This window comes from Puma concolor, chromosome A1, assembly GCF_028749965.1.
Source record: "Puma concolor isolate L17-30 chromosome A1, mPumCon1.1.hap2, whole genome shotgun sequence".
NCBI lineage: Eukaryota > Metazoa > Chordata > Mammalia > Carnivora > Felidae > Puma > Puma concolor.
In genome coordinates, this window is record NC_141667.1 from 43,161,889 (window position 1) to 43,186,076 (window position 24,188).

The 24,188-nt window shown below is 49.4% G+C and overlaps 1 protein-coding gene across 1 annotated transcript in view; it reads right to left on the reverse strand.

Moving 5' to 3' along the window:
* Positions 1 to 845: 845 nt before the first annotated feature.
* The window catches only part of PDE6A (phosphodiesterase 6A), a 63,755-nt gene continuing 40,412 nt past the window's right edge, over positions 846 to 24,188 (reverse strand). The window contains exons 14-22 of the mRNA XM_086700433.1: positions 23,679 to 23,788; positions 22,094 to 22,181; positions 21,810 to 21,910; positions 21,282 to 21,389; positions 7,465 to 7,528; positions 7,103 to 7,177; positions 5,205 to 5,288; positions 3,479 to 3,626; positions 846 to 1,820 (exon numbers count right to left, since the gene is read on the reverse strand). Of these exons, the coding sequence (XP_086556559.1) occupies positions 1,741 to 1,820; positions 3,479 to 3,626; positions 5,205 to 5,288; positions 7,103 to 7,177; positions 7,465 to 7,528; positions 21,282 to 21,389; positions 21,810 to 21,910; positions 22,094 to 22,181; positions 23,679 to 23,788 (858 nt within the window). The 3' untranslated portion in view covers positions 846 to 1,740. The remainder of the gene's footprint in view (positions 1,821 to 3,478; positions 3,627 to 5,204; positions 5,289 to 7,102; positions 7,178 to 7,464; positions 7,529 to 21,281; positions 21,390 to 21,809; positions 21,911 to 22,093; positions 22,182 to 23,678; positions 23,789 to 24,188) is intronic.

The following is a 24,188-nucleotide window of genomic DNA, read 5'->3' on the forward strand; positions in this document are numbered from 1 at the left end:
GTCTTTGGGCAGGTTTCTTAACCTCTCTGAGTATCTTCATCCTGTGATAAATGGGGCTAGCGATGGTCTCTACCCTGTAGCGTTGGGAGGATGAAATTGGACCGTGAACAGTACCCAGGACATCACAGGGGGCACTTAATTCAACATAAGGTGCAGTCCTTATATGTGGTTCCCTTGGTGCTAACCAGAGCCCTGTGAGAGGTGTGGCGAGGACTGTGACCCTCAGTTGGCAGACGGGGAGGGCTGAGGCTGGGAAGAATGGAGGGAACCTGCCCAAGGAATAAAGCCAGGACCGGCAGCAGCGTGTGTATTTCCAGGGTGACACCTCTCTTCTTTGCCCTGCCACTTAACCACTACACGTGGCCTGCCTAGGGACATGTCTCTTTAAAGACCGCTGCTCTGAGAGGGTCAACTTCCAGAAAGCAGAACATCTAGCTTGAGAGTTAAAAGATGAGGATTCAGGACCCACCTGTCTAGTGACATCTAAACTTGAAAAGTGTGAAACTTGTGGGGCACCTGGGTGGCTTAGTCAGCTAAGTGTCACCCACTTGATTTCAGCTCGGGCCACGATCGCACGGTTCGTGAGTTCGAGCCCCCCATCGGGCTCTGTGCTGACAGCGTGGAGCCTGCTTGGGATTCTCTTTCTCCCTCTCTCTCTCAGTCCCTACCCTGCTTGCACTCTCTCTCTCTCTCTCAAAATAAATAAACAAAAAAAAAAAAAAACACTTAAACGTGTGAGACTTGTTTGGACAAACCAACTAATAAAGACGTTTGTGCGACAGCGGGGGAGAGGCAATGAAGGATGGCTGTGGTCAGTTGGGTTCCCCAGAAAGCAGCCTCCGCAATGGTCTTTGCAGGATGTTTATTAAGGGGTGCCCACGGGACCAACACCTGGGGCAGGGAAGGGAGCGGGGATGGGCAGAGGGAGAGGCCGAGCTGTGACGGAGCCCCGGCGACGGCCGTGGTGACCCCACCGAGAGTCCTGGAACTGGAATGGCCCTGTGGAGTCCTGGGTTGGGCCAACACGGCCAGGCCTTAACACCTGGCATAGGTCTGTCATGGGCGTAGGCCATCCGGGGAAGGCCGTGACCTTGGGTCAAGGATCTCCCTGCAGCTGCGGGAGGATCTCCAAGGGACAGCTGTGGGGACCGCACGTCCTTTACTCTTCAGGAAAGGGTCTGCACAGCTCATCACAGCATCGACCACCCCTCGATATGAGGTGTTCATTCGCTTCATGTGATAATGATGGGGTTATATTAGAAAACGCCCGGATGTTTTTAAAGATGTGTAATGGAGGAGCGAAATGATACGTCTGGAATGTACTGGTAAATACTTCAGGTAAGGGGCCCCTGGCTGGCGCAGTCTGAAGCACAGAAGACCCTTGATCTCGGGGTTGTGAGTTCGAGTCCCACATGGGGGGTAGAGATTACTTAAATGAGTAAACTTAAAAACAAAATACCATCAAGCTGAAAAGAAAAATGACTAGAGCTAAGGGAAAAAATGCGAAAGAAATGGAAAAGGATGGGTGATTGGTTTTCGCGCAAGAGAAAAGTACTCAAAACTGAAAAAAAAAAATGATGGAAAGAAAAACCACTAGATAGGATGTAAGCTAAATTCTCGTTCCGCTTTCAAGTCCTAGGACTCTTTTACTTCTCAAGAAGGTTTTTGGGTTTCCGCCGGCTTGGGGGAATCTCTTTCCACGAGGGTGGGACCATTCTGGTCAGCTGATGCCCGGCTGGGCTACTGGATGCAGCAGGACTTGGATGCTGGTGCGCCCCCTGCTGGACCGGGGTTGCCCCCGGGCTGATTTCCCGCCGCCGCTGCGGACAAGAAAGAGAATACACCGGGTGAGAGGAGGCGCGCGCTTCCCTTTCGCCCTGGTTTAGACCAAGAGTTGCAAACTCGGGGGCTTTCGGAGGCCAACAGGTAACCAACCACACATGCAGAAGGCGAGCCACGTGTCAGGAGAATCCGAGGAACCAAGGCCGTTTCTCTAAGAAAAAGGGAACCACTATGGTGTTGAGACGGTGGCAAACCAGAGCGATCCCCTATCCTGTCTAAAGGGGGCATTTGCCACTCAGCTCCAGCTAATCGTTGTCCTGCAGAAAAGCAGACTGGTGTGGCCAAATACTGATATATACATTTTTTTTTCTTAAAGAAATGTTGGAGATTTGGATGTTCAAAATCGGAAATATCCCAGTTTTATTTATTTAAAAAAAATTTTTTTTTCAACGTTTATTTATTTTTGGGACAGAGAGAGACAGAGCATGAACGGGGGAGGGGCAGAGAGAGAGGGAGACACAGAATCGGAAACAGGCTCCAGGCTCTGAGCCATCAGCCCAGAGCCTGACGCGGGGCTCGAACTCCCGGACCGCGAGATCTTGACCTGGCTGAAGTCGGACGCTTAACCGACTGCGCCACCCAGGTGCCCCAGAAATATCCCAGTTTTAAAACGCGGACAGCAAATTCACGCGAACAGAATGCAGGCCAAACAAAAGACATCCGCAGGCTTCGAGTTTGCACACAGCTGCCGCTAGCCCAAAAGATAATTTGCAAATGAGAAAAAGATGCCTCGTCCTCCGGACACTTTACTGCCATTTCTGGAAAATTGTAATAACCGTACAAATCTATGATGACTGTCACGTATAGGACACTGGGGCCGTGCAGACGGCACGGCTTGCAAAACGTAAATGGTAGCCCCACATTTGCAGCCACCAGGTTAGAATCACCCCACCATGCCCCGAGCAGAACTGGAGCCATGACAGTGTCCGCGTTACCAAGGTGGGCAGAGGGGCAGGTGTGCAGGGGAGGGAAGTCAGAGGGGGGCCAGGACTACATGTCATGTCCCACGAGGGAACTGGACCCACACAATCAGTAAAAGAAATGGCTGGAGGGAGGGAGAATGTGCTGTCAGTTGGGAAGGGCTGGAGCAAACATCCCACTTGATTCTGGAAGGCAGGGCTGCGGCCGCCAGGTGGAGGCTTCCACAAGGAGAATTGTGGTTCAAGGAAGAGCTTTCTAACACTGATATGGAATGAGGATGTTATGCATAGTAGTGAGCCCTCCATCACCGGGAGTGTGCAAGAAAGGGCTCGTGCTGGTATAGACACTACTCAAACATCAGACAGAAAGTCAGAAATAGGGCCCCTAAAATTCCTTCAAAGGTTTTCTCCCTTGCCCCTGGGTAGGGCTCTATGTCCACAGCCCTGGAATTGGAATCTGTCCTACACTGGTTGGGGGGCAGCCGGAAATCCTTGGTAGAAGGTTCAGTCTTGGGAACTAGGCTCTGCCGCTTACTAACTGTATGATTTGGCCATGGTACTTCATGTCAGCAAGCCTCAGGGCCCCAAAATGCAGAATGAGAGCGATCAGAGGAGGTGGGGACGCCTGGACGGGCCCACACGTATGGGGCCCTGCGACCAGGCTGTGAGTGTTTAGTGGGTGGGGACAGGGCTCCTCGTCTCCCCTGTCCACAAACCTTGCGTGCCTGCCTGCTGCTTCTGCTTCTCCTCCTCCAACGCCTTCATCTTGGCATCGTACTCATCCGCGAGCGCCTTCCATTCCTTGCGGTTGTTGGTGATCCCATCCAGCATGGGAGTGATCTCTTCATGGAAACGGGAGAATTCCTGGAAAAGAGAGAGCCTCTGGCATGGGGGGGGGGGGGCATGGCCCAGGGTCCAGCGAGGGGGAGGCATGGCTGAGAATGCCCAGCACGGGAATGAGCTGCCTGGGGCAGTGGGATGCTGACACTGGTGGGGGGAGGGCTGCAGTGCAGGGGCTCGTCCATCCCTCTCCTGCTTAAAACCCTCCTGTGGCAGTCCCCATGTCCTTCACCTGGCTTCCGGACCCCTCCAGATCTGCTGCCCTCTCCTCTTCACCATTGTGAACCCTCTGGGTAAGTAGAGTCCCCTGTTAGAAGCTCCAGAAGCCTCTCTTCCACATCTCATTTCATTGTAATGACTCCCTTTGCCCGTCTCCCCCAGGGGCTGTGAACTTGGAGAGGGCAGGGACAGCGGCGCCTTGTTCACTGGGGTGAAAAGACAGTGTCTGGGGTATAAAGACACCAGAAAACATTTGCTGAATGAAATTGGGATTTGCGAAGGGGATTCTGAAAGTCTCTTGGCTCCAAGAATACAAATAATGCCTTGAGCACAGTACATTGCAGTTTATGGAGTGCTTTATCTCCATTGATCCCCAGATACTCCTGGGAGGTGGGAATAACGGGATGCATCCCTCCGGGATTTTCAGGTGAGGAAATCAAAGTGCAGGTTGATGGAGTAGATTTGCTCAAGGTGAGAACAGCAAATCCAGGGTCCACCGTGGAGTTCCGGCCAGAGTCGGCTGTGCTCAGAGCTGCCGGGTTTGGATCCAGTTCTGCCACAAACTGTGTGACCGCGGGGCGGTGACCTACAGAGCTCTGCCTCAGCCATCCTCGCAGGGCTGTGATAGCACACGGAGGGCACTCGGCCTCGCCTACCCGGTTTAATAATATTCCTGATGATAGTGGGGAGCACGGCGACTCTACCTTGTTGCTCGGAGCACCCCAATTAGCCATGTTATGACAGAGTGGCCCCTGTCTGCTCTGAGAGCATGTGCCCTTCTCCCTAGTGCAGCAGAAAGAGCCCTAAACCAGGGTCAGGCATCCCGGCTCTAGTCCCGGCTCGAGGCCGCCTCCAGCGACGCTGGCCCTGTCATTTCTCATCTGACCTCTGCCTCCTCATGTGTAACATGGCCGAAATAAAAATGACTAATGGGCGGTGGCTGGTGGCACAAATAACACAGAGTTGGGAGCAGTGGGTTTCCAGGAGGAGGACTTTACCCGTGAGCATCGGCTCAAAGAAATCCCAGATTGTCTTTTGACAATTGGGCTACTTTGACCTATCACATTTCCACCAACCAGGGAAGTTAGGAGGGCGTGCATCCCATGGCCTCCCCCTTTCCTGTCTGAAACTGGGCTTCGTCATTTGTCCCCATGGTACTGAGCACCTAGAGTGCATGAAGCCCCAGACTCTGGCCTGGGTACATTACCACTCAAGACCCCCGTTGGGCCGTCCTGAGGACCAAATGCCATTGCAGATGAGAAGCTCTTTGTAAACTATCACCCGCTGGTCACCCACCTGCCAGGGTTTATTATTCCTGATGCTGTTGGGAATCCTGGGTTTATCAAGGACACCTTGCTTAGCCTGAGAAAGCAAAGGACCTACCTTGTAGACAAAGGTGCAGACAAAGTCAATAAAGCCGACCTGAAGCTTGGGGAGCTCATCCGCCTTGTTTCTGTCCATCATGGGCTGTCATGGAGGAGAAAGAGTTAACTGTACCCAGCTCCTCTTGGCATGATGCCAGGACCTACTCTACCTAAGAAGCATTCTCTTTTTTTTTTTTTTAATTTTTTAATCTTTATTTATTTTTCAGAAAGAGACAGAGTGTGAGCGGGGGTGGAACAGAGAGAGGGAGACACAGAATCTGAAACAGGCTCCAGGCTCTGAGCTCCCAGCACAGAGCCTGACACAGGGCTCGAACTCACAAACTGTGAGATCATGACCTGAGCTGAAGTCGGCCGCTTAACCAACTGAGCCACCCAGGCGCCCCTACCTATGAAGCATTCTTATTCACAACAAAACAAAGCAAAACAAAACAAAACACCCAACTAAACCTGAACTCATCAAGTTTCCAGATCTGACTAGCAGTTTGCAAGAAATATGGGGATAAAGGAACATATTAAATAACACCATGAGGGTGCAATCAACCAAATCCAGAATGTGGGCAACTACACAAGAGAAGACCCACGGTCTTCAACAAATAAATACATGCCACGTATATATTTATAAAAAAAAAAAAAAAAAAAGAGGAGAAAATTGCTATGTATTGAAAGAGATTCGAGAGACATAACAACCGGAGGGAATGTGGTCCCTTGACTGGATCCTGATTTGAACAAATCAACTTAATTATTTTTTTCACTCGATCAGGGAAAATAAACAGAGGTTGAGGATTGGATGACCTTAAAGAATTATTACTAATTTTGTGAGCGTAATAATGGTAGTGTGTGTGCGTGTGTGTGTGTGTGTGTGTGTGCGCTTGCATACTGTGTGTGAGTTTCTTATCTCTCAGAGAGGCAAACTGAAGTATTTAGGGGAGAAGTGATAACATCTGGAATTTACTTTAAGATACTTCAGCCAAAAGATAAGAAAATGCCTGAGCTGGGGGCATAGATAAAACGAGAATGGCTGACTCTCACTAGCAGTTGAACCTGGCTGGTGGGGTCTCTAGGGTTCTTTCACTGGTCTCTCCACATGTGAAAACCTGGGAAAGAAAAAAAAGAGATCCAAACCGGTGGCCCCCTGCTACTCAGGTTGGGACGCTCCCTGCCTGCCCGCCCTGAGGCTTGCACAACCCTCACTGCCTGTACTCCCCCTCAGTCCCTGTCCAAGCCTCACGTGGGTGCCCCAGCGTGCCCTCTGCTCTGCCACAGGCTTCTCCCACCCCCATCTCCATCAACGGCTCTGTCCCCAGAATGTCACTCCCTCTTACCCCGCTTCTACTTCCTAGCCCCGCCCTCACTTGGCTAACCTCTCATGGGGGGGGGGGGGGGCGCCCATCTCAGGTGGGGAGCCCACCGGCTGTCCCTGCCACGCCTGCTCTCAACGTGGATGGGTGCTCAGCTTGACCAGGTCCTCCCCTTGTACGCTCTGGACTGTTAGAACAGGGCCTGGGGAGGTGGCCCCCTGGACTGTGGGAAATGAAAGGAAATCTGTTTTGGGGTTCACTTGTCAATCTCTACCTGGCTGAGTGAGCCAGTACATTAGAGCAGGGTTCTCAGACTTCAGGAGGGCTTGTCGGTTAGGAGGGCACACATCTGCTGAGCCCACATCCAGAGTTCCTGCTGCGGTAGGTCTAGGATGGGGGCCGGGAATTGGCATCTCTGACATGTTCCCTAGCAATGAGGTTGATGGTGGCCTGGGGACCATGCCTTGACGACCAGTGTATTAGCAAAAAGGTCATCTCTATGGTAAGATCACACATGTCTGTGTCAGGGGGCCCGTCTGTGTGTCAGGGTGAGATCACACACACCCCACATCAGGCTGACGCCCCATCCCCTACTCACGATGGGGTTCTGCTGCAGCACTGTGCGCTCCAGGTCACCTTGTTCCCAGAATTCGGCAGCAACCAGCAGAGCTACCTGCAACAGACAACCCCCCCCAAAAAGTCAAGCCGCAGCTCCCATCCTCCCGCCCCTGCTCCCACCCCTCCGGGGGGGCATTTCCAGCTCAGCAAACGCTTCAACCCCACCCCTGCCTCGCCACCCCCTTTGTTGGCATCACTGGAGAGGGCACTAAAGTGGCTTCCATGTCCTGGCAGAGGAGGAGGAGACGAAGCGGGGCCGCCTCTGGAGCTGGAGTCCAAGCTGCACTGGCTGCTGTCGTGATGCTGGGACTCCCCTCCTCTCAGGTCAGGAGGGCTCCATACCTTACTCTGTACCTCCCAGGGCTTGGTGATGGCTGAGAGATCGCAGGCGGTCATCATCATGGCCCTGGACACAAGGACACCATCCATCAGCCCAGAGCTATTGAAGGCTGCAAGCGCGGGGCACCTGGGTGGCTCAGTCGGCTGGGCGTCCGACTTCGGCTCAGGTCACGATCTCGCGGTCTGTGAGTTCGAGCCCCGCGTCGGGCTCTGTGCCGACAGCTGAGAGCCTGGAACCTGCTTCGGATTCTGTGTCTCCCTCTCTACCCCTTCCCCCTCACCCTGAGGCTGTGTCCCTCCCTGTCTCTGAACAATGAATAAACCTTAAAAAAAAAAATTAAAAAAAAAAAAAAGGCTGCAAGCTCTGGTTAATTTTAACTGTCTCTCCTCCCTCTGTGCGGGAGAGGGAGAGTGCTCCCAGGGCTCACCGGGAGTGAGGGGCTCACTTCTGCGAGGCATCTGGAGGGCAGGCTTTGAAGTCAGACGGAGGTTAAAATCCTGCCTCTGTCAATTACCAAGAGTTTGGCATGGGGCAATTAAACCAGCCTCTCTAAGCCTCAGTTTTCTTATCTGTAACAATAATGGTACATGAAACGGGGGCAAGGTTAAATGAGATCATGAGATCTCACCTGAGAACATGTGTGTAAACCTTGGCAGAGTGCCTTGACCTGGCATGTGCACGATAGATACTGGCGGTTATCATGAACGTATACGGGGTTTTTATGATGCGACACAGACAGTTCTTGGCCTTTTAAAACATCCATTTCATTTAGATCTCAGCACCTCTTCGGAGTTCTTTCTCTCCTGTTTAGGAGAGACCAACGTTTCTCAATCTTTTTCTGGTCATTCTCCACCGTTCACATCAGAGAGACTTTTCAGACATGTTTTCTGTATTCCCTCCAGCAGGAAATGTTAATACCATGGACACACTGTATATCTGTTTGGAGGGTCACAGATCACTGTAATATCTGAGGTTTTTTTGCTCTTCCACCAAGAACCCCTTTTTGCCCTCGGTGGGGTGATGATCACCCCCATTAAAAACGCCCGGCATGCCAAGTGCCACATCAGTCATTTCGAGGAAGCCTTGTCTTAAGAAGTAGAGGGAAGGATTAGAGACGGAAAGGATTGAAAATTAAACTCTTTGGGATGCCTGGGTGACTCAGTCGGTTAAGCGTCCGACTTCAGCTCAGGTCATGAGCTCACGGTCCGTGAGTTCGAGCCCCGCGTCGGGCTCTGTGCTGACGGCTCAGAGCCTGGAGCCTGCTTCGGATTCTGCGTCTCCCCATCTGACTCTCTCTCAAAAATAAATAAACATTTAGAAAAAGGAGAAGAAAGATAAACTCCTAAAAGAGTTTCACAAGAATAGGAAGAAGGTTAAGACAGGTAGGCACAATATAAGACAGACAAGGAGGGACACCGACAAAGCACTGGAGGACGGAGGGAATTTGAGAAAGTGTTCCAGAGAATGGGGGCGGAGTGGCATGAACGTCCGGGATGGGAATCCAGGGCCATGTGGGGTGGACATTACATTCCAAGTGTAAGCTGGGAAGTGTAAGTGGTAGCCGATAAGCAACGGAGAGCTATTGAAGGCTGAGGGCCCAGCCGTGGCCTCTTCAGAGCCGTGCTGTGGGCAGGCAGGTTGGCAATACCTGGAGGGTGGAACAGAAAGGAGAGGGTGGGAAGGAAGGAGGGGGGATCTGCCGCAGTGATTCAGGCAGGTGGGCCTGGTCTGCAGCCGTGCCTGTTGGCTGGGAAAGCCACCTTGGCAGGGTCAGCCTGATCTGGTGAGACTCGGTGGGCAGGGGTGCGGGAGAGGGGGGAAGGCTGGCGCCCTTGCTCTTTGGACGATTTTACAAGTAACCAGCTATATCTGGCATATTTTACAGAAGCTGGTCTGGGAAGCCTTCAGAATTACTCAAGGAACAATCTGATGCTTGCCAGAGGAGGGGGGCTGACGGAATGGTCAAAAATGGGTGTGGGGGGGGGGAGATACAGGCTTCCAGTTATGGAGTAAGCTCTGGGGAGGAAGGGCGGCACAGGGAGAACGGTCAATGGTATCGTAACAGTGCTGTATGGTGCCAGATGGCAGGGACTATACTTGCAGGGAGCAGGGCAGAAGGTATAGACTCGTCAAACCGCTATGCTGTACACCGGACACCAATGTAACAGCGCATGTCAGCTATACCTCAATAGAGAGCCGTTCGTGAAATATTAACAGGTTTAATTACGTCTCATTAAGCAAACCCTCCAAAATTCGCGGAACTCGTTAAGTAATTAAGCTTTCAGAAATGCATACATTCCTTTGAAACCCCTTTACACTTTGGAATAGCTTCAAAACACGCACCCTATGCTTAATATCAAGTGTTGTAGACGTGTTGTCATCAAATAAGCCAAGCAAACGCACGTTCGGCCACGCATACGAGAGTCACTGGCTCCTTGTTACCCGTCAGAGGTTAGGTGTCCCGAGAGCACGGGATGTTTATTGTCCCTGGCTGGAGAGATCATGTGAATATCACTCCCACAGTTGGGGAAACATAACCTAAGTGTTTTACAGACAGAGATTGTGTGCCTGGGAATGGGGGAGCGGGGGCAGGAGGGGAGGGGGGACTGAGGCCACCTGAGCGCCAGAGAAGCAAATCCAAAGCCTCGTGCCCTAAAGACAAGGCACTGTATTCACTTCAGCACCACCTCCTTAGGTGCTGTGGGGCCAAGGTGCCGCGCTAGGTTTTGGGCATCCAGAGAGGCTGGCAGAGAGCTCACAGTCACTCAGAGAAAAGATAGTAAGAAACTGTCATCACAATATGCTAAGTGAGATGGCAGAAAGAAGTACAAGGTGGAAGAGGAAAAAAAAATATCCAAAGGTGAGTGCAACTGGCTCAGCTCAGGGGGCATGCAAGATGGTGGAGAGGGGCCCTGAGGGGTGCATAGGAGTTCTCTAAGAAAGGGAACAGCGAGGAGCAGCAGCGATGTGGCGGAGAGTATGCGAGATCGCCACAGGGCAGAGTGTCCTGCAGGAGGTAGTTCCCTGCTCCCCAGAAGGTCGGAAGCCTCCATCTATCCACCCTGTACTGGTATGCAGGGACCAGGCGGGGGCTGGTTCACAGGGTCCCTGCTCTCAGAGACCTTACAGACAAGTTGGGGAGTCACACATCCGCCACACAAACAAACGTAAACGTGTACACAAACAGGTGCTCTGAAAGAAAGGCATTCTATTCTAGGAGAATAGGTCTGAAAAGGCAGGGAGGGCTTCCTCAAGGAAGTGACCGGAGAGCCGATGTCTGTAGGCAGCGTAGCCGCGAATCTGGCAAAGAAGCAGGTGCGGAAACTCATTCCAGGTGGAGAGAGCAGCCAGTGCAAAGGCCTTGGTGGAAGGAAGCCGGGCACATTCAAAGAGCTAGAAGGTGGGAGGAAAGAAGCAGCAGGAAAGAGGGTAAGGTGAGGCCCAAGAGACAGCAAGGGCGGGACCGCAGATCCTGGGCCTTGGCGAGGGACCCTCTTCGTGCCTACAGCAACGGGAAAAGCCGCTGAAGAGTTTGAACAGAAGGGTGAAGCAATCAGATTTGCATTTTACAGGGATCGCTGTGGCGTTAGTGTGGAGGGGACGGGAACATGGCAGGGAGCCCAGCCAGGAAAGCCTACAGGACCAGGGCCAGAAACAGAGGTGGCAATAAAAGGAAGTGTCCAGATAAGGCATTTAAGAAGTAAACTGGACAGGGTGTGGGGATAGATGAGACATGCAAAGTCCGGAAGAGGGAGGTGTCAGGATGGGGGAGAGCAAAAGACAGCGAGGCTACCACGCAGAGAAGAGAGCACGAGTAAGTCACGAAGGCTTTGTGTATGGAGACACGTGGGCCTCAGCCTCTGGGTAAGCGAGAGGCCTCAGGAGGAGGGGGGCGTCGAGTTGGCGGGAGAGCGGTCTATAAAAAGCCACGCGGGGCTGGGGAATCAGAGCAACTCGATCTCAGCTCTTCTCGACTTAATGTCTTTGAGCGTCTGTCTGTTCCCGTGTAAAGGGAGATAAATGGTATTAGATGGGACCATGAAATTCTGACTTTGTGGGTCAAACACGATCAAAAGGCAGCGATTTCACACGGTTCAAGGGCATATATTCACCCTGGAGGGACTGTGGCCATCACATAAGATGATTCTGTCAAGTGCACACACTGGCCTCATCTTCATTACCATCAGCTTGATCACATTAACCGTTTTGTTTGGGGTCGCACAGGTGTGTGCGGCGGGCTGATGGAAAGAAGCCGAGTCCCTGCTCACCGGGTCCATCCTCCAGGCAAAAATGTCCCTTCGGCTCCGCTGTGCGGCCCAGTGGCACTTGTCCCTGACCCTGGATGCCCCTGCCCTGGAAAGCATCCCAGCCCACCCAGCCCAGGTGTTCAGACACTCCCGGAATTGCACCTGGCCTGGAGGGCGTGGCCTGCGGGGGAGCCCCTAAGGAAGCCTGGGAAAGCTGTGGGTGTGCAGGAGAGGGGGAGGTGGCAGGCTCCAGCCCTCGACCCTCCAGTGACGCCCGTGGGACACAGGTAAGTCGCGCTGTCTCCCAGGTCCTCACTCTCTCATCTGTAAAACACTAGCCGGAGAGCCGGCTTGTAAATGATTTCCGTTTTGCAGACCACGTGGGCTCTATTTCAACTACTCAGCTCTGGCATAGTGATGCAAATGCAGCCATAGGTAAGTAAAGGCAGAGTGCCTAGGGCCCAGGATACTTTAGGGGCCCATGAAAATGTTTGAATTTTAATTCCTTTTACTTAAAAAAAATTTTTTTTAATGTTTACTTATTTTTTGAGAGAGAGAGAGACAGACAGACAGACAGGAGCGGGGGAGGGGCAGAGAGAGGGAGAGACACAGAATCTGAAACAGGCTTCAGGGTCTGAGCTGTCAGGACAGAGCCTGACACGGGGCCCGAACTCATGAACCAGGGGATCATGACCTGAGCCGAAGTAGGACCCCCCAACCGACTGAGCCACTCAGGTGCCTGGAGTTTTCATTTCTCTTAAAGCCAGAAGAAAAAAAAAATACAATAATGCTGAATATGTAAGAGTGAATTCAACCTGCATTATGTGTCTTTATACCAACACAGTCCTAAAATATCATTTTTTAAAAACTTATTTAAAATTTTTTAAACGTTTATTTGGGGGAGGGGGCAGAGAAAGGGAGACAGAATCTGAAGCAGGCTCCAGGCTCTGCGCTGTCAGCACAGAGCCCAACCTGGGGCTCGAACTCATGGACCATGAGATCACGACCTGAGTTAAAGTTGGACACTTAACCGACGGAGCCACCCAGGCGCCCCTTAAAAACTTATTTTAATGGTGGAAAAAGCCACGGAGGCAACAGTGCCTAGGACCCACCGAAGTCATTATGTGGCCCTCTGTGGGAAAAGCAAGTGTTATTTATGGTTTCTGAAATTTGAACTCCTTACACTTTTTATCTGTCAGGAAATAGTCTTCTTCTTTTGATTCGTTCCCCCCACATATTTAAACACGTACAAGGCCCTTTAGCTCACGAGGGGAATGAAAACAGGCGGGCAGCTCTCACACCCCAGCACTAGAGAGGACCCCGAAGCCCTCCCAACTCACGGTTTGGTCAGGCTGCGAGGAGTGAAACCGGAAATTCGGGGGAGAGGGAAAGACTTTCATGAAGAACGGGCGGTCGTGCCCTCAGTCTGGAGTCACTTTAACACCTCGGCCCAAAGTAAACCTACCAAAGTAGGGTGGCCTCAGAACTAGCTGTGCAGCTGGAGGAAGTCCGTTGGTTTAGGATGTGTCAGGGGGTTAGGTGTGGACCTTAGACTAGAGGGGGCGGGAGCATAGGAGCCCTCCAAGGTAATCAAGGCACTTGGGGGTGGGGGGAGCATTGAGTTTTTTCCTCACCACAAACAATTCTGACACCAACTTCGTGTCCCACAGTTCAATCCTGACGTGAACTGTCAGACTCCACGCGGTCAAGGGCTCAGTCCCCACAAGACTGCCCTCACTTCAGAAGTCAGTCACAAGTATCAGGTCCCCAAGTTACCTCGCACGCTTCTGTCCAACGAGGGTACAAAGTCGGGGGCTCCCACAAACACCGCCTTCAGATTCAAAAATTTGCTGGGACAGCTCACAAAACTCAGGGAAACTCATATTTACCAGTTCATGATGAAGGGTACACTTCCGGTGTAGCCAATGGAAAAGAGGCCTGGGAGAAGGTATGGGGTGGGGGTCGGGCGCATGCAGAGTTTCCACACCCTCTTCAGACTTGTCACCCTCCCAGCACCTCCATGTGTTGAGCAACCCTGTAGCTCTTTGCGTTCTTTTGTCCAGAGGTTTCTGTGGAGGTTTTTATCGTGTAAGCATTGGCCATCGGTGACTAACTCAATCTCCAGTCCCTCTGTTCTCCCCAGAGACTGGGGGTGGGGCTGAAAGTTCCAAGCTTCTATTCATGGCTCGGTCTTTCTGGTGATCAGCCCCCATCTTGAAGCTCTCCAGATCCCACCCAGAGTGACCTCATTAGAACAAAAGACGCTCCTATCTTACCACTTGGAGAATTCCAAGGATTTTAGAGCTCTGTGCCGGGGAACTGGGTACAAAGACAAATACATACATCTTATCAAACCACAGTAAGTTCCCAACACCACTGCATGCTGTGAGCAGAACAGCACAGCACTCCATGCCCCAGCTCAGCCCCCATGATAATCCATAAGCGAGGGTTATGAGGTAGGGTCCTTCACGCTCTTTGAGCAGATGAGGAAACTGAGGCACAGAGAGGCGAAGTTACCTGTTCAAAGTCACACTAAGCAATAAGTGAGAGAGCTGAGACTTGAACCCTGGTGCTGAAGCCCTTTGTGTAACAGCCACACTCTACCCAGGTATGAAGCTCTAATTATATGTCATGTATGGACCCCAAGTTTGCTTCAGAGCTGTGGCTTTCGGTCAGGGACTATTTTTGTCCCTAGGGGTTATTTGGCAATGTTCGGAGATATTTTTGTGTATCGCAGCTAAAGAGGAGGTTGCCACGGGCATCTAGTAGAGAGAGATCAGGGATGCTGTTAAACATCCTACAATGCACAGCTCTTTGCGACACACAATTGTCTCCAGACGTCAATAGTGTTCATAACTAACCTTAAGGTTGAGAAACCCTGCTTTACAAGTCTTCCAACATTCTACTCGGTGCCTACCTGAAGGATTTTGAAAACTGCTTACTTTCTTACGCGTTTTTAAGTTGATGACTATTTCATCATGAGCTTAAATATTTGCAAAGGGTCTAATTTGCAGCACATTGTAAATATTGGCATTTTAGAATGAAATTGTTACATCATTCTTTAAATACAGAGGAATCTAAAGGGCCTAGTAGTTTCGTATCAACCATCAGCCCATGATCCATGTAAAAATACACAAACAATGGGGCACCTGGGTGGCTCAGTCAGTTAAGCGTCTGACTTTAGCTCAGGTCGTGATCTCTCAGTTCATGAGTTAGAGCCCCGTGTCAGGCTCTGTGCTGACCGCTCAGAGCCTGGAGCTGCTTCAGATTCTGTGTCTCTCTCTCTCTCTCTCTCTGCCCCCCTCTCTCTCAAAAATAAATAATAAAACATTAAAAAAAATTTTTTTAAATACACGGACAAGCTTTTCTTTAAGAGTCTGGGGTTTTAGGGGCGCCTGGGTGGCGTAGTCGGTTAAGCGTCCGACTTCAGCCAGGTCACGATCTCGCGGTCCGGGAGTTCGAGCCCCGCGGCGGGCTCTGGGCTGATGGCTCAGAGCCTGGAGCCTGTTTCCGATTCTGTGTCTCCCTCTCTCTCTGCCCCTTCCCCGTTCATGCTCTGTCTCTCTCTGTCCCAAAAATAAATAAACGTTGAAAAAAAAAAAAATTAAAAAAAAAAAAAAAAAAAGAGTCTGGGGTTTTACATCTTTCCTTTTCACCATAAGCTTGTATTTCCCCTTGACTGCACTCACAGATTTTATCCTAATGTTTTATGCATGTGTGTATATGTACATGTGTATATATGCAAGTTTATATGTGTCTGCATGTATATGTGTATATATGCATACCAATGAAAGACTCCCAAGCATGTAAATACACGAAGTCTTTCACGGACCACCATCTCACACTTAATCTGCAACCAAATGTGCCCATTAATTGGAATGATATCACTGGAGATATTTTCTTTGGCCATAGGCCTTCAAGTATTAACACCTTTTTAAAATCTATTGTGTTACACAACTAATCAATACAACAAAATATATTACCTGACTTTAGAAATAATTATTAAATGCTCGAAGTAAATTTTTTTGGGAATTCATCTCTTAATGAGACGGGATGGGGCCATTTTTGGAACATCAGTTAATGAGTGTTTCTTATTGCTAGACTAAGATAGGACTCAGCATGTGTTTTATGCCAATTTTTTAATTTTTATAGACGCAAGTAATTAGAAGCCGTGGGACTGGAAGTTTTGTTATAGTGATGTCACCCAATTCTTTCAGATCAGCTGTGAAAAAAAGTGTACTGTGATCATTCTGAATGATCTATCAGCTGACAACTCAATTCGGTTCTCCTTCAATTTTGTTTGAGGCAAACCTTAGAATCATTTACTTCCTCAATTTCTGGGAAGCATGCCATTAAGATTTCACTAAGGCTCCTCGTTATGACTATTAATTACACCGCTGGCACTTTCTCTGAGGCATTCTGGTTAAGCCAAGATACTCAGAATGGGTGAGGTCAATTAAAACATTATTAATTTAAATGTATCTTCCAGGGGCACCTGGGTGGCTGAGTCAGTTAAACATCTGACTTTGGCTCAGGTCATGATCTCGCGGTTCGTGAGTTCAAGCCCTGCATCGGGCTCTGTGCTGACGGCTCCGAGCCTAGAGCCTGCTTCGGATTCTGTGTCTCCCTCTCTCTCTGCTCTTCCCCCGCTCATGCTCTGTCTCTCTCCCCTTCAAAAATCAATAAACTTAAAAAAAAATAAACAAATAAATATATCTTCCAGTGTTATATTTTTTATAAAGTGCTTTTATCCTGTAACAAGTTTTTTTTTTACTTTTTAAATGTTTTTTAAAAATTTTTAATGTTTATTTATTTTTGAGAGAGACAGACAGAGAGACAGAGCACGAGCAAGGGAGGGCATAGAGAGAGAAACAGAACCCAGAGCAGGCTCCAGGCTCCGAGCTGCCAGCACAGAGCCGGATGCAGGGCTCAAACTCACAAACCAGGAGATCAGTGACCTGAGCTGGAGTCGGACGCTTAACCGACTGAGCCACTCAGGTGCCCCTTTAATGTTTATTTTTGAGAGAGAGACAGAGTACAAATGGGGAAGGACAGAGAGAGTGAGAGACACAGAATCTGAAGCAGGCTCCAGGCTCTGAGCCATCAGCACGGAGCCCAGTGCAGGGCTTGAACCCACAAACCGTGAGATCATATCCTGAGCTGAAGTCGGATGCTTAACTGACTGAGCCACCCAAGTGCCCCCCATCCTATAACAGGTCTTAACTGTTCTCCTCAAAACTTAGAAGCTGCAGATTTGACTCATTGAACTTAAGGAAATGTTTGCCATATGACATAATTGGAAATGCCCGTCAGTTACTGTCCACTAAAGGAAGCAGATCAGATTTGTTTTTGTTAGAAAGAATCTGATTTGCTTTTCCAACCCGAATACGCATGACTTTATTTTGTAAAGAGGGACAAGAGTAAGAGAACTGACAGTGTTTCACCTCCGGGGCTTTCTTAGGAAGATAATATTAAGAAAGAGAGTGCTGACTCCCTTGAGGCCACCAGAGCCCCTGTAATTCCTGGAAGGCTTTGGGCTGGAAGTGAGGGTAGGAGTGGTTCATGTACCTCAGTTTGAAGACTTCCAATTAAAACTACCTTGGCTTTTGCAATCAGTGAAGTCCTGTCTCTGGCCATTTTTTTGTTTTGAAGAGAGAGAGGGAGAGGATGAGTTGGGGAGACGGGCTGAGGGGGAGACAGGGAGAGAGAGAGAGAGAGAGAGAGAGCGAGAGAGAGAATCTTAAGCAGGATCCACACCCAGCGTGGAGCCCAACAAGGAACTCCATCCCATGACCCTGGGATCATGCCCTGAGCTGAAATCAAGAGTTAACCGACTGAGCCACCCAGGCACCACCCCCTTCTTAACATATTATTATTATAATTTTTAATGTTTATTTATTTTCGAGAGAAAGGGGGGCGGGCAGCGAGAGGGGGACAGAGGATCTGAAGCAGGCTCCACGTTGACAGCAGAGAGCCCGACTTGGGGCTCGAACTCACAAACCGCGACATCGTGACCTGAGCTGAAGTCGGACACTTAACCGACTGAGCCACCCAGGCACCCCACCACCCCCTTTAAAACAAAATTAAATATTGGGTCTTGGAAACCCTCCCTATCATTCTTGGTAACGTCTGTATGACATCCCATTTGTATAAAAGTACTGTCACGTGGTTAACCCGTTCCCCCATCAGTGGTTATTTGTTTCCAGTCTTCTCCATGATTAAAAATAGTGCTGCAGTGAGGAGCTGTGTACAAAAGGCACACACGGCTGGCACACGTGTGGGAGACTGGAGGGCGCAACCCTGCACGTGGACTTGCCGGGCCAGAGGCTGAGCATTTACACATTGACAGGAAGTGCCCTCCACAGAGGCTGCCTCTGTTTACGCTCCCACCAGGGAATCGGACTGCCCGGTGCCTCTCACTCGGTCCAGCACGGTGGGCTAGCAGACGTTTTCATTCTTTGCCAGTAGGGGGGGTGAAAAATTATAGGTCGCTGTGGTTTTATTTTGCATGTCTCTGATTATGAGTAAGGTCATCACCTTTTCATGTTTATTTCCCTCTGTAATTCCTTTGCTGGGAAATGTCTCGGGAAAACGAGCCTTGTGCCCACTTTTCTAATGGATTAGTTTTTTTCTTGAATCGTATGAACACTGTTTCCTAAGGAAGTGAATTCTTCTGTCAGCAGTTTCGTCGGATGTATTTCCCCAGCTCACCGCTTGCATTCTGACATCGGCTGTGCATTCTTGTGTGTGTTGTGCAGAAACCCCTCATTTTTATGTAGGTGAATTTATCAATCTATTTATGACTTCTGACTTTCACGTCACGCTTTAGAAAGCTCACTCTGAAATTGTTCCTTTTAATTCTACCATGCTTCCCCCCACCCCCGCTCATTTTTTGGGTTTGTTTTCTCATTATTTTACAATCCTTGATTCATCTGAAACTTATTTTGCTATGGGAGTGAGATAGCGATCCAGGCTTGTGATCACCTGTGGTATAATACAAAATTGCATTGGTCTTTGTTTCTGGTTCCTGGAACAAAGCTTCCCAAACTCTTGGAATTTCCCAAGTGACAGGAATGTCCTTTATAGAGAGCCCACTGTGGGTTTAGGTTAATGACCATGATTTAGTGTGGGGTCCCTAGATAGGCTCAGGTGGGACTGGACACTAGCAAATCCAAGCAAATGGAGACCTGGAACTTTCAGCCCCACCCATCAACCTCTGTGAAAGGGTGGGGGTAAGGGAACGGTAGATTGACTCTATAAAACTTGGACAATGCAATTTTCTGAGCCTCCAGGTTGGTGGAGCACCTCAGTTCCATAGAGACAGAAGCTCCTGGGTTAGTGACCTTTCTGGACCTCGCTCCGTGTATCTCTTTGGCTGTTTTTCTGTATCCTTTATAATATCCTTTATCATCAACTGATAGATATTAGCAAATGTTTCTCCGAGTCCTGTGAGCTGCTCTAGCAAATTAATAGAACCCAAGGAGGGGGTCATGGGAACCTCTGATTTATAGCCAGGTGGTCAGAGCAGAGGTAGCAACCTTGACCTGCAGTTGGTGTCAGAAGGGGGCAGTCTTTGTGGGACTGGCCCTTAACCTGTGGGCTCTAACGCTACCTCCATACAGACCGTGTCAGAATTGAGTGACATCGGTAGGACACTCAGTCTGGGTGTCCGTTTCACCAAGAAAGGGAGGAAAAAACCCATCAGACTGCCTTACGGTCCCAACGTCATTTATGAACTTGTCCCTTTCTTCGCTGGTAAAAGATCCACTTCTAACACAGGCATAGTCTTCAGGGTCTGCCCCGTGGACCTGTCTTACTAATGCCTAGGACTGAACCGCCTTTAGTCCTTCTGGTTCCTATCATTACTCTTCTGTTTCAGAATTTTCTGGTCATTCTTGCATACTTATTTCTCAATAAGAATTTTGGAATTGCTTCCTAATGATCCCCAAACTAAAGTAGATGTATTTTCCTTGGAATCACCCTAAGTGAATAATTAATTAGGGAGAATAGGCCACATTTAATATTAAGTGCCCCTAGCCAAGAACAGGGTGTTCTTTCCATTTGTTCAATTTTTCTGCGGCGCCACTTTGAAATGTCCAGTCGGGCAGCTCCTGGGAGCAACCATAGCCTGAGGGTGCCCCCTTGATCACTGGTCACACAGATCCCCAAGATCAACAGATCTGCCTGGTTGGACAGCTGCAAGGCTGAGGGAAGGACAACTTGCGATTTGCCCCTCTTCCCTGAGCCTGTCCCAGCAGCCCCCTCTTCTCTGTTTTAGGGTCTTGCAACATTTGTGATTTAATCAAGCCTCATCTCCACAGGGGCATCTGGGGATAAAGCCTGATACTTCCTTGCGAACTGGTCAAGCCTGGTCTTCCCTGACCATCGATACCTAGGACTCATCACACGGGAGCCAGGGGATAATTTGGCTTGGGCCACATCATCACAAGAGGCCTCAAATTTACACTTCTCACCCCAACATCATTTGAGGTGACTCACAGAGGCACACGGAGGGAATTGAAAGAAGGTATTCATTAGAAAACTTAAATGTGAGTCCCATTACCAGAACTCATGCCAGCCAGGCACTATAAATCTGATATAAATCATGTACCTGATGTGCGAATAGCAGAGTTATATTGCAGGACATTGCCATATATAAAGGAATGCAAAAAAAAATTGTCAGCATATTAAAAAAGATTTTAACGTTTATTTATTACTGAGAGACAGAGAGAGACAGAGCATGAGCAGGGGAGGGGCAGAGAGAGGAGGAGACACAGAACGCAAAGCAGGCTCCAGGCTCTGAGCTGTCAGCACAAAGCCCGACGCGGGGCTCGAACTCACAAACCGTGAGATCGCGATCTGAGCTGAAGTCGACACTCAACTGACTGAGCCACCCAGGTGCCCCTAAGCCTACATATTTTTATTGACACGTAGATATCACTCAAATCATCATTGGTATAATGCTTGGTGTTTTATCAAAACCTTTAAAGTTATATCACTTACTACCAAAATTCTGACTCTTATGATAGAAATACTTCAAATGTGATGCTTTTTCTATAAAGAAAAATAAAACAATAATATTTTGTTATAAAATACAAAATATTGTTAATAAAATACATTGGTTTGTATTTTAGTGCAAAAATTAAACACGCACCATAATATCTGCAATTCTGTCTTGGCAAAGCTTCAGTTTTTTCCTGGGTTGGAGGCCTCCTAAATGGAAGTGTCCCAGGGCTCTCTTGACCCCAGGCCTTGCTGCCCTGTCAGTGCAGCATCCCACTTTAGGACCCTGGACTTCAGAAAATCAGGGTTTGGGGTGCCTGGTTGGCTCAGTTGGTTAAGGGTCCAACTTCGGCTTGGGTCATGACCTCATGGTTGGTTAGTTAGTTCCAGCCGCACCTAGGGGTCTGCGCTGTTTCAGATCCCCTGTCTCGCTCTCTCTCTGCTCCTCCCCCCATCCCATGTGCACATGTATGCACTTTTGCTCTCTGTCTCTCTCTCTCAAAAATGAACATTTAAAAAAAAAGAAAGGAAGAAAAGAAAACCAGGGTTTAAGCCCCATCTTAACTCACATAACAATTTCCTTCCGGGTCTGTTCCAGCATCATGTACTGTGTCCACTCCTGTTCAGTTTCATATGTCTTAGACTGATCCACGATCTTTTGGAACATTGTCCTCTTCCTGCAAAATAGACCAGTTCGTTGAAGGAGCTCATCTCAGAATAAGGCAACACCCCGGCTTCTAACACTGGCTGTTTCAGACAGAGGCTTATTAAAGCAACGTAATTAACAACAACAACAACAAAAGGTTTAACGAACCAAGGCCTGAGAATCAACACCTAGGTTCTAACCCAGACCCTGTCACCAATTTGTTGCCTGATCTCACTCAGCAAATCTCTTTCCCTAGATTTCAGTGTCCCGTGGATACAATGGGGGTAATAATACCGAACTCCCGGGGATGTACTCAGAGTTAATGTTCCATAGCACAAGTGTTACGCCCGGCACACAGTACATGTTAAATGAGTTAGAACTACGGTGTTTGTTATTATCACGTTCATTGGTTATTGTTATTCTTGTTCTTAAAAAGGAAAGAAATACCAACTTGAAATACAGGGCAAGGTCTGTGGCGATGATTGCAATGTCCATCATGTGGATTGCATGCTCGTGCTGCCTGCGATTGAGGTTTTGAAAGATATTCAGGCTCTAAAGAGAAAATCATAGAAGAGATGTGATGCTGGCGGGCCAGCCACGCAACTACTGATGATGACCCCAGCTGTTTGGAGAGGCAGCCCAGGCCAATGGGAAGAGTGATGCTTGGCTACACGGAGGCTTCTTGTGAAATGGGGGCTCACGGCAGCCAACGCAGAGGGCCCCCACCCATCCTACCTCATCTCTCAGCAACGTTTTGCCAAACTCCAAGTGGTGTCTTTCCAAGATGGAGGACCCATGGAGCTTGGCCAGTGGATTCTGGGATCTGAATGGGAGAGAAAGAGAGAGACACACACACAAACACACACACACACAGAATCAGCACGGAAGGGCCAAGAAGGAGGTTGAGCACATCATCCAGTCCCATCCCCTCCTAATTCTGCAGGCAGAGAGGCTGAAGGCCAGGAATGAGAAAGAGCTGGTCACATAGCGAGACCGCATCAGGTCTCCTAAGTCTCAGGCTTTAGTTTTCTCCGCAACTGATTCCGAGCCTCTTTCAGTTACGGTCTGTTGAATAGTGTGTGCCCCCAAAGCACAAACATACAGAATACCCCATGCAGTTTCAGGGATTTATGGATTCCCTGTAATCATCCATGACATTGGCACTGGGCCATACTTTAAAGGTCACCAAGTCCTAGATGTGACACTCGGAGTTTTAGGGGAAGCCATTGAATTCCCACAAGCGATGTGTTTATGCATGTTTTATTCATTAAATATTTGTTGAGTGCTTACTAAGTGCAAGCACTGAGCTCAGTACTTAGCTTCCCGCAAGGTAAAATGTACACACGATCTCTAGCCTCAGATTGGACTGTTCTAGCGTCTATTTATGATTTATAGGCTGTGGGCCCCGGGCCGATCCTCTGTTTCCTCATCCATAAAATGAGCATAACACTAGTCCCTGCTCTACCCAGCCTACACGGTGGTCGTGAAGGTCCACCAAGGCCGTGGTTCAAGGACCACGTTTCAGAGGCTGTCTGGAGTGTAAGCTCGATGAGGACAGGGGCTAGGTCTGTTTTGCTGCCATGGTACCTCCTTTGCCTACCTCCTAGGGCCTACCACACTCACACTAGGAGCATTACAAAATACAAAGTGAATGAATGAACCAGCATCAGTTCATATTCGTAACATTTGGCTTAAATGAGTTCAGCAGCTGGGGAAGGAGGAGAGGGAGGGAGTTTAATATATTACCGCTATAACAAATTACTATAAATTTATTGGCTTAAAACAATAAGGATCTATTATCTTACAGCTCTGGAGTTCAGAGTAAGATGCATCCACAGAGCTACTTTCCTTCTGGAGTCTGTAGGGGACAATCTGTTCCCCTTGCCTCGTAGCTTGTAGAGGCCACCTATATTGCTTGGCTGTGGCCCATCCTTCTCCTCTCTGAGGAGAAGCATCCTCTCTCTCTCTGACCTTCTGTCTCCCTCTTACAAGGACTTTTCTAACTACATGGGGCCCACTGGGAGAATCCAGGATAACCCGTATATTTTAAGATCTTTAATCACTCCTGTGAAGTCCCTTTTGAATACAAGGCAGCATAGTCCCAGGATCCAGGCATTGGGGCATGGACATATTTAGGGGTCATTATTCTGTCTATCACAGGAGTTTACGCAGGAGGAAGAAGGGCAGGAGGAAGAAGGAAGCTGTGAACTGTGGGACTCCCCCTTAGCCAGTGAGTCAGTCTGTCTGAGAGCCTTTCAGATCTGGGTAATGAATCCCAGGAGTGGGAGGTAGAGGGGGCGGGCAGTAAGGGCCAACTCACTTCATCTGGTAGAGGTTGTTGGTGCCTCTGTGGTCAATGTCATGGCAGAAGGCAGCGGTGACCATGGCCAAGGCCTCTAGGTCCGTGAAGTACCGCTTCAGCTTTCCCGTCTGGAAGAGTAATCAGAGGGTGACACTCACTCCTTTCTTGCAGGGGTGGGGAGCAGAGCAGGTGTGAGGGCCAGGGCCTGGTGCTTAGAAACACAGGTGTAACCTTGACTCTCCCCCTGGCACAACAGCATGACCAGATGTTTGGCTGGGACTGGGGGTTTTTCTGGGGATGTGGGACTTTCCATGCTCGAACTGGAACAGTCCCAGGCAAATAAGGATGGCTGGTCACCTTACTCCTGAATGACCTTACATGGTCCCATCATCCCCCGATTCCTCAGTATCCCAATCTGCACACTGGAGGAGGAGGGCATTGGACTAGATGGTTGTTGAGAAATCACAACTGTCAGGTTTTAGGATCCAGACAGTTTTTGAACGTGCCCGGACTGGCAAAGCAAACCAT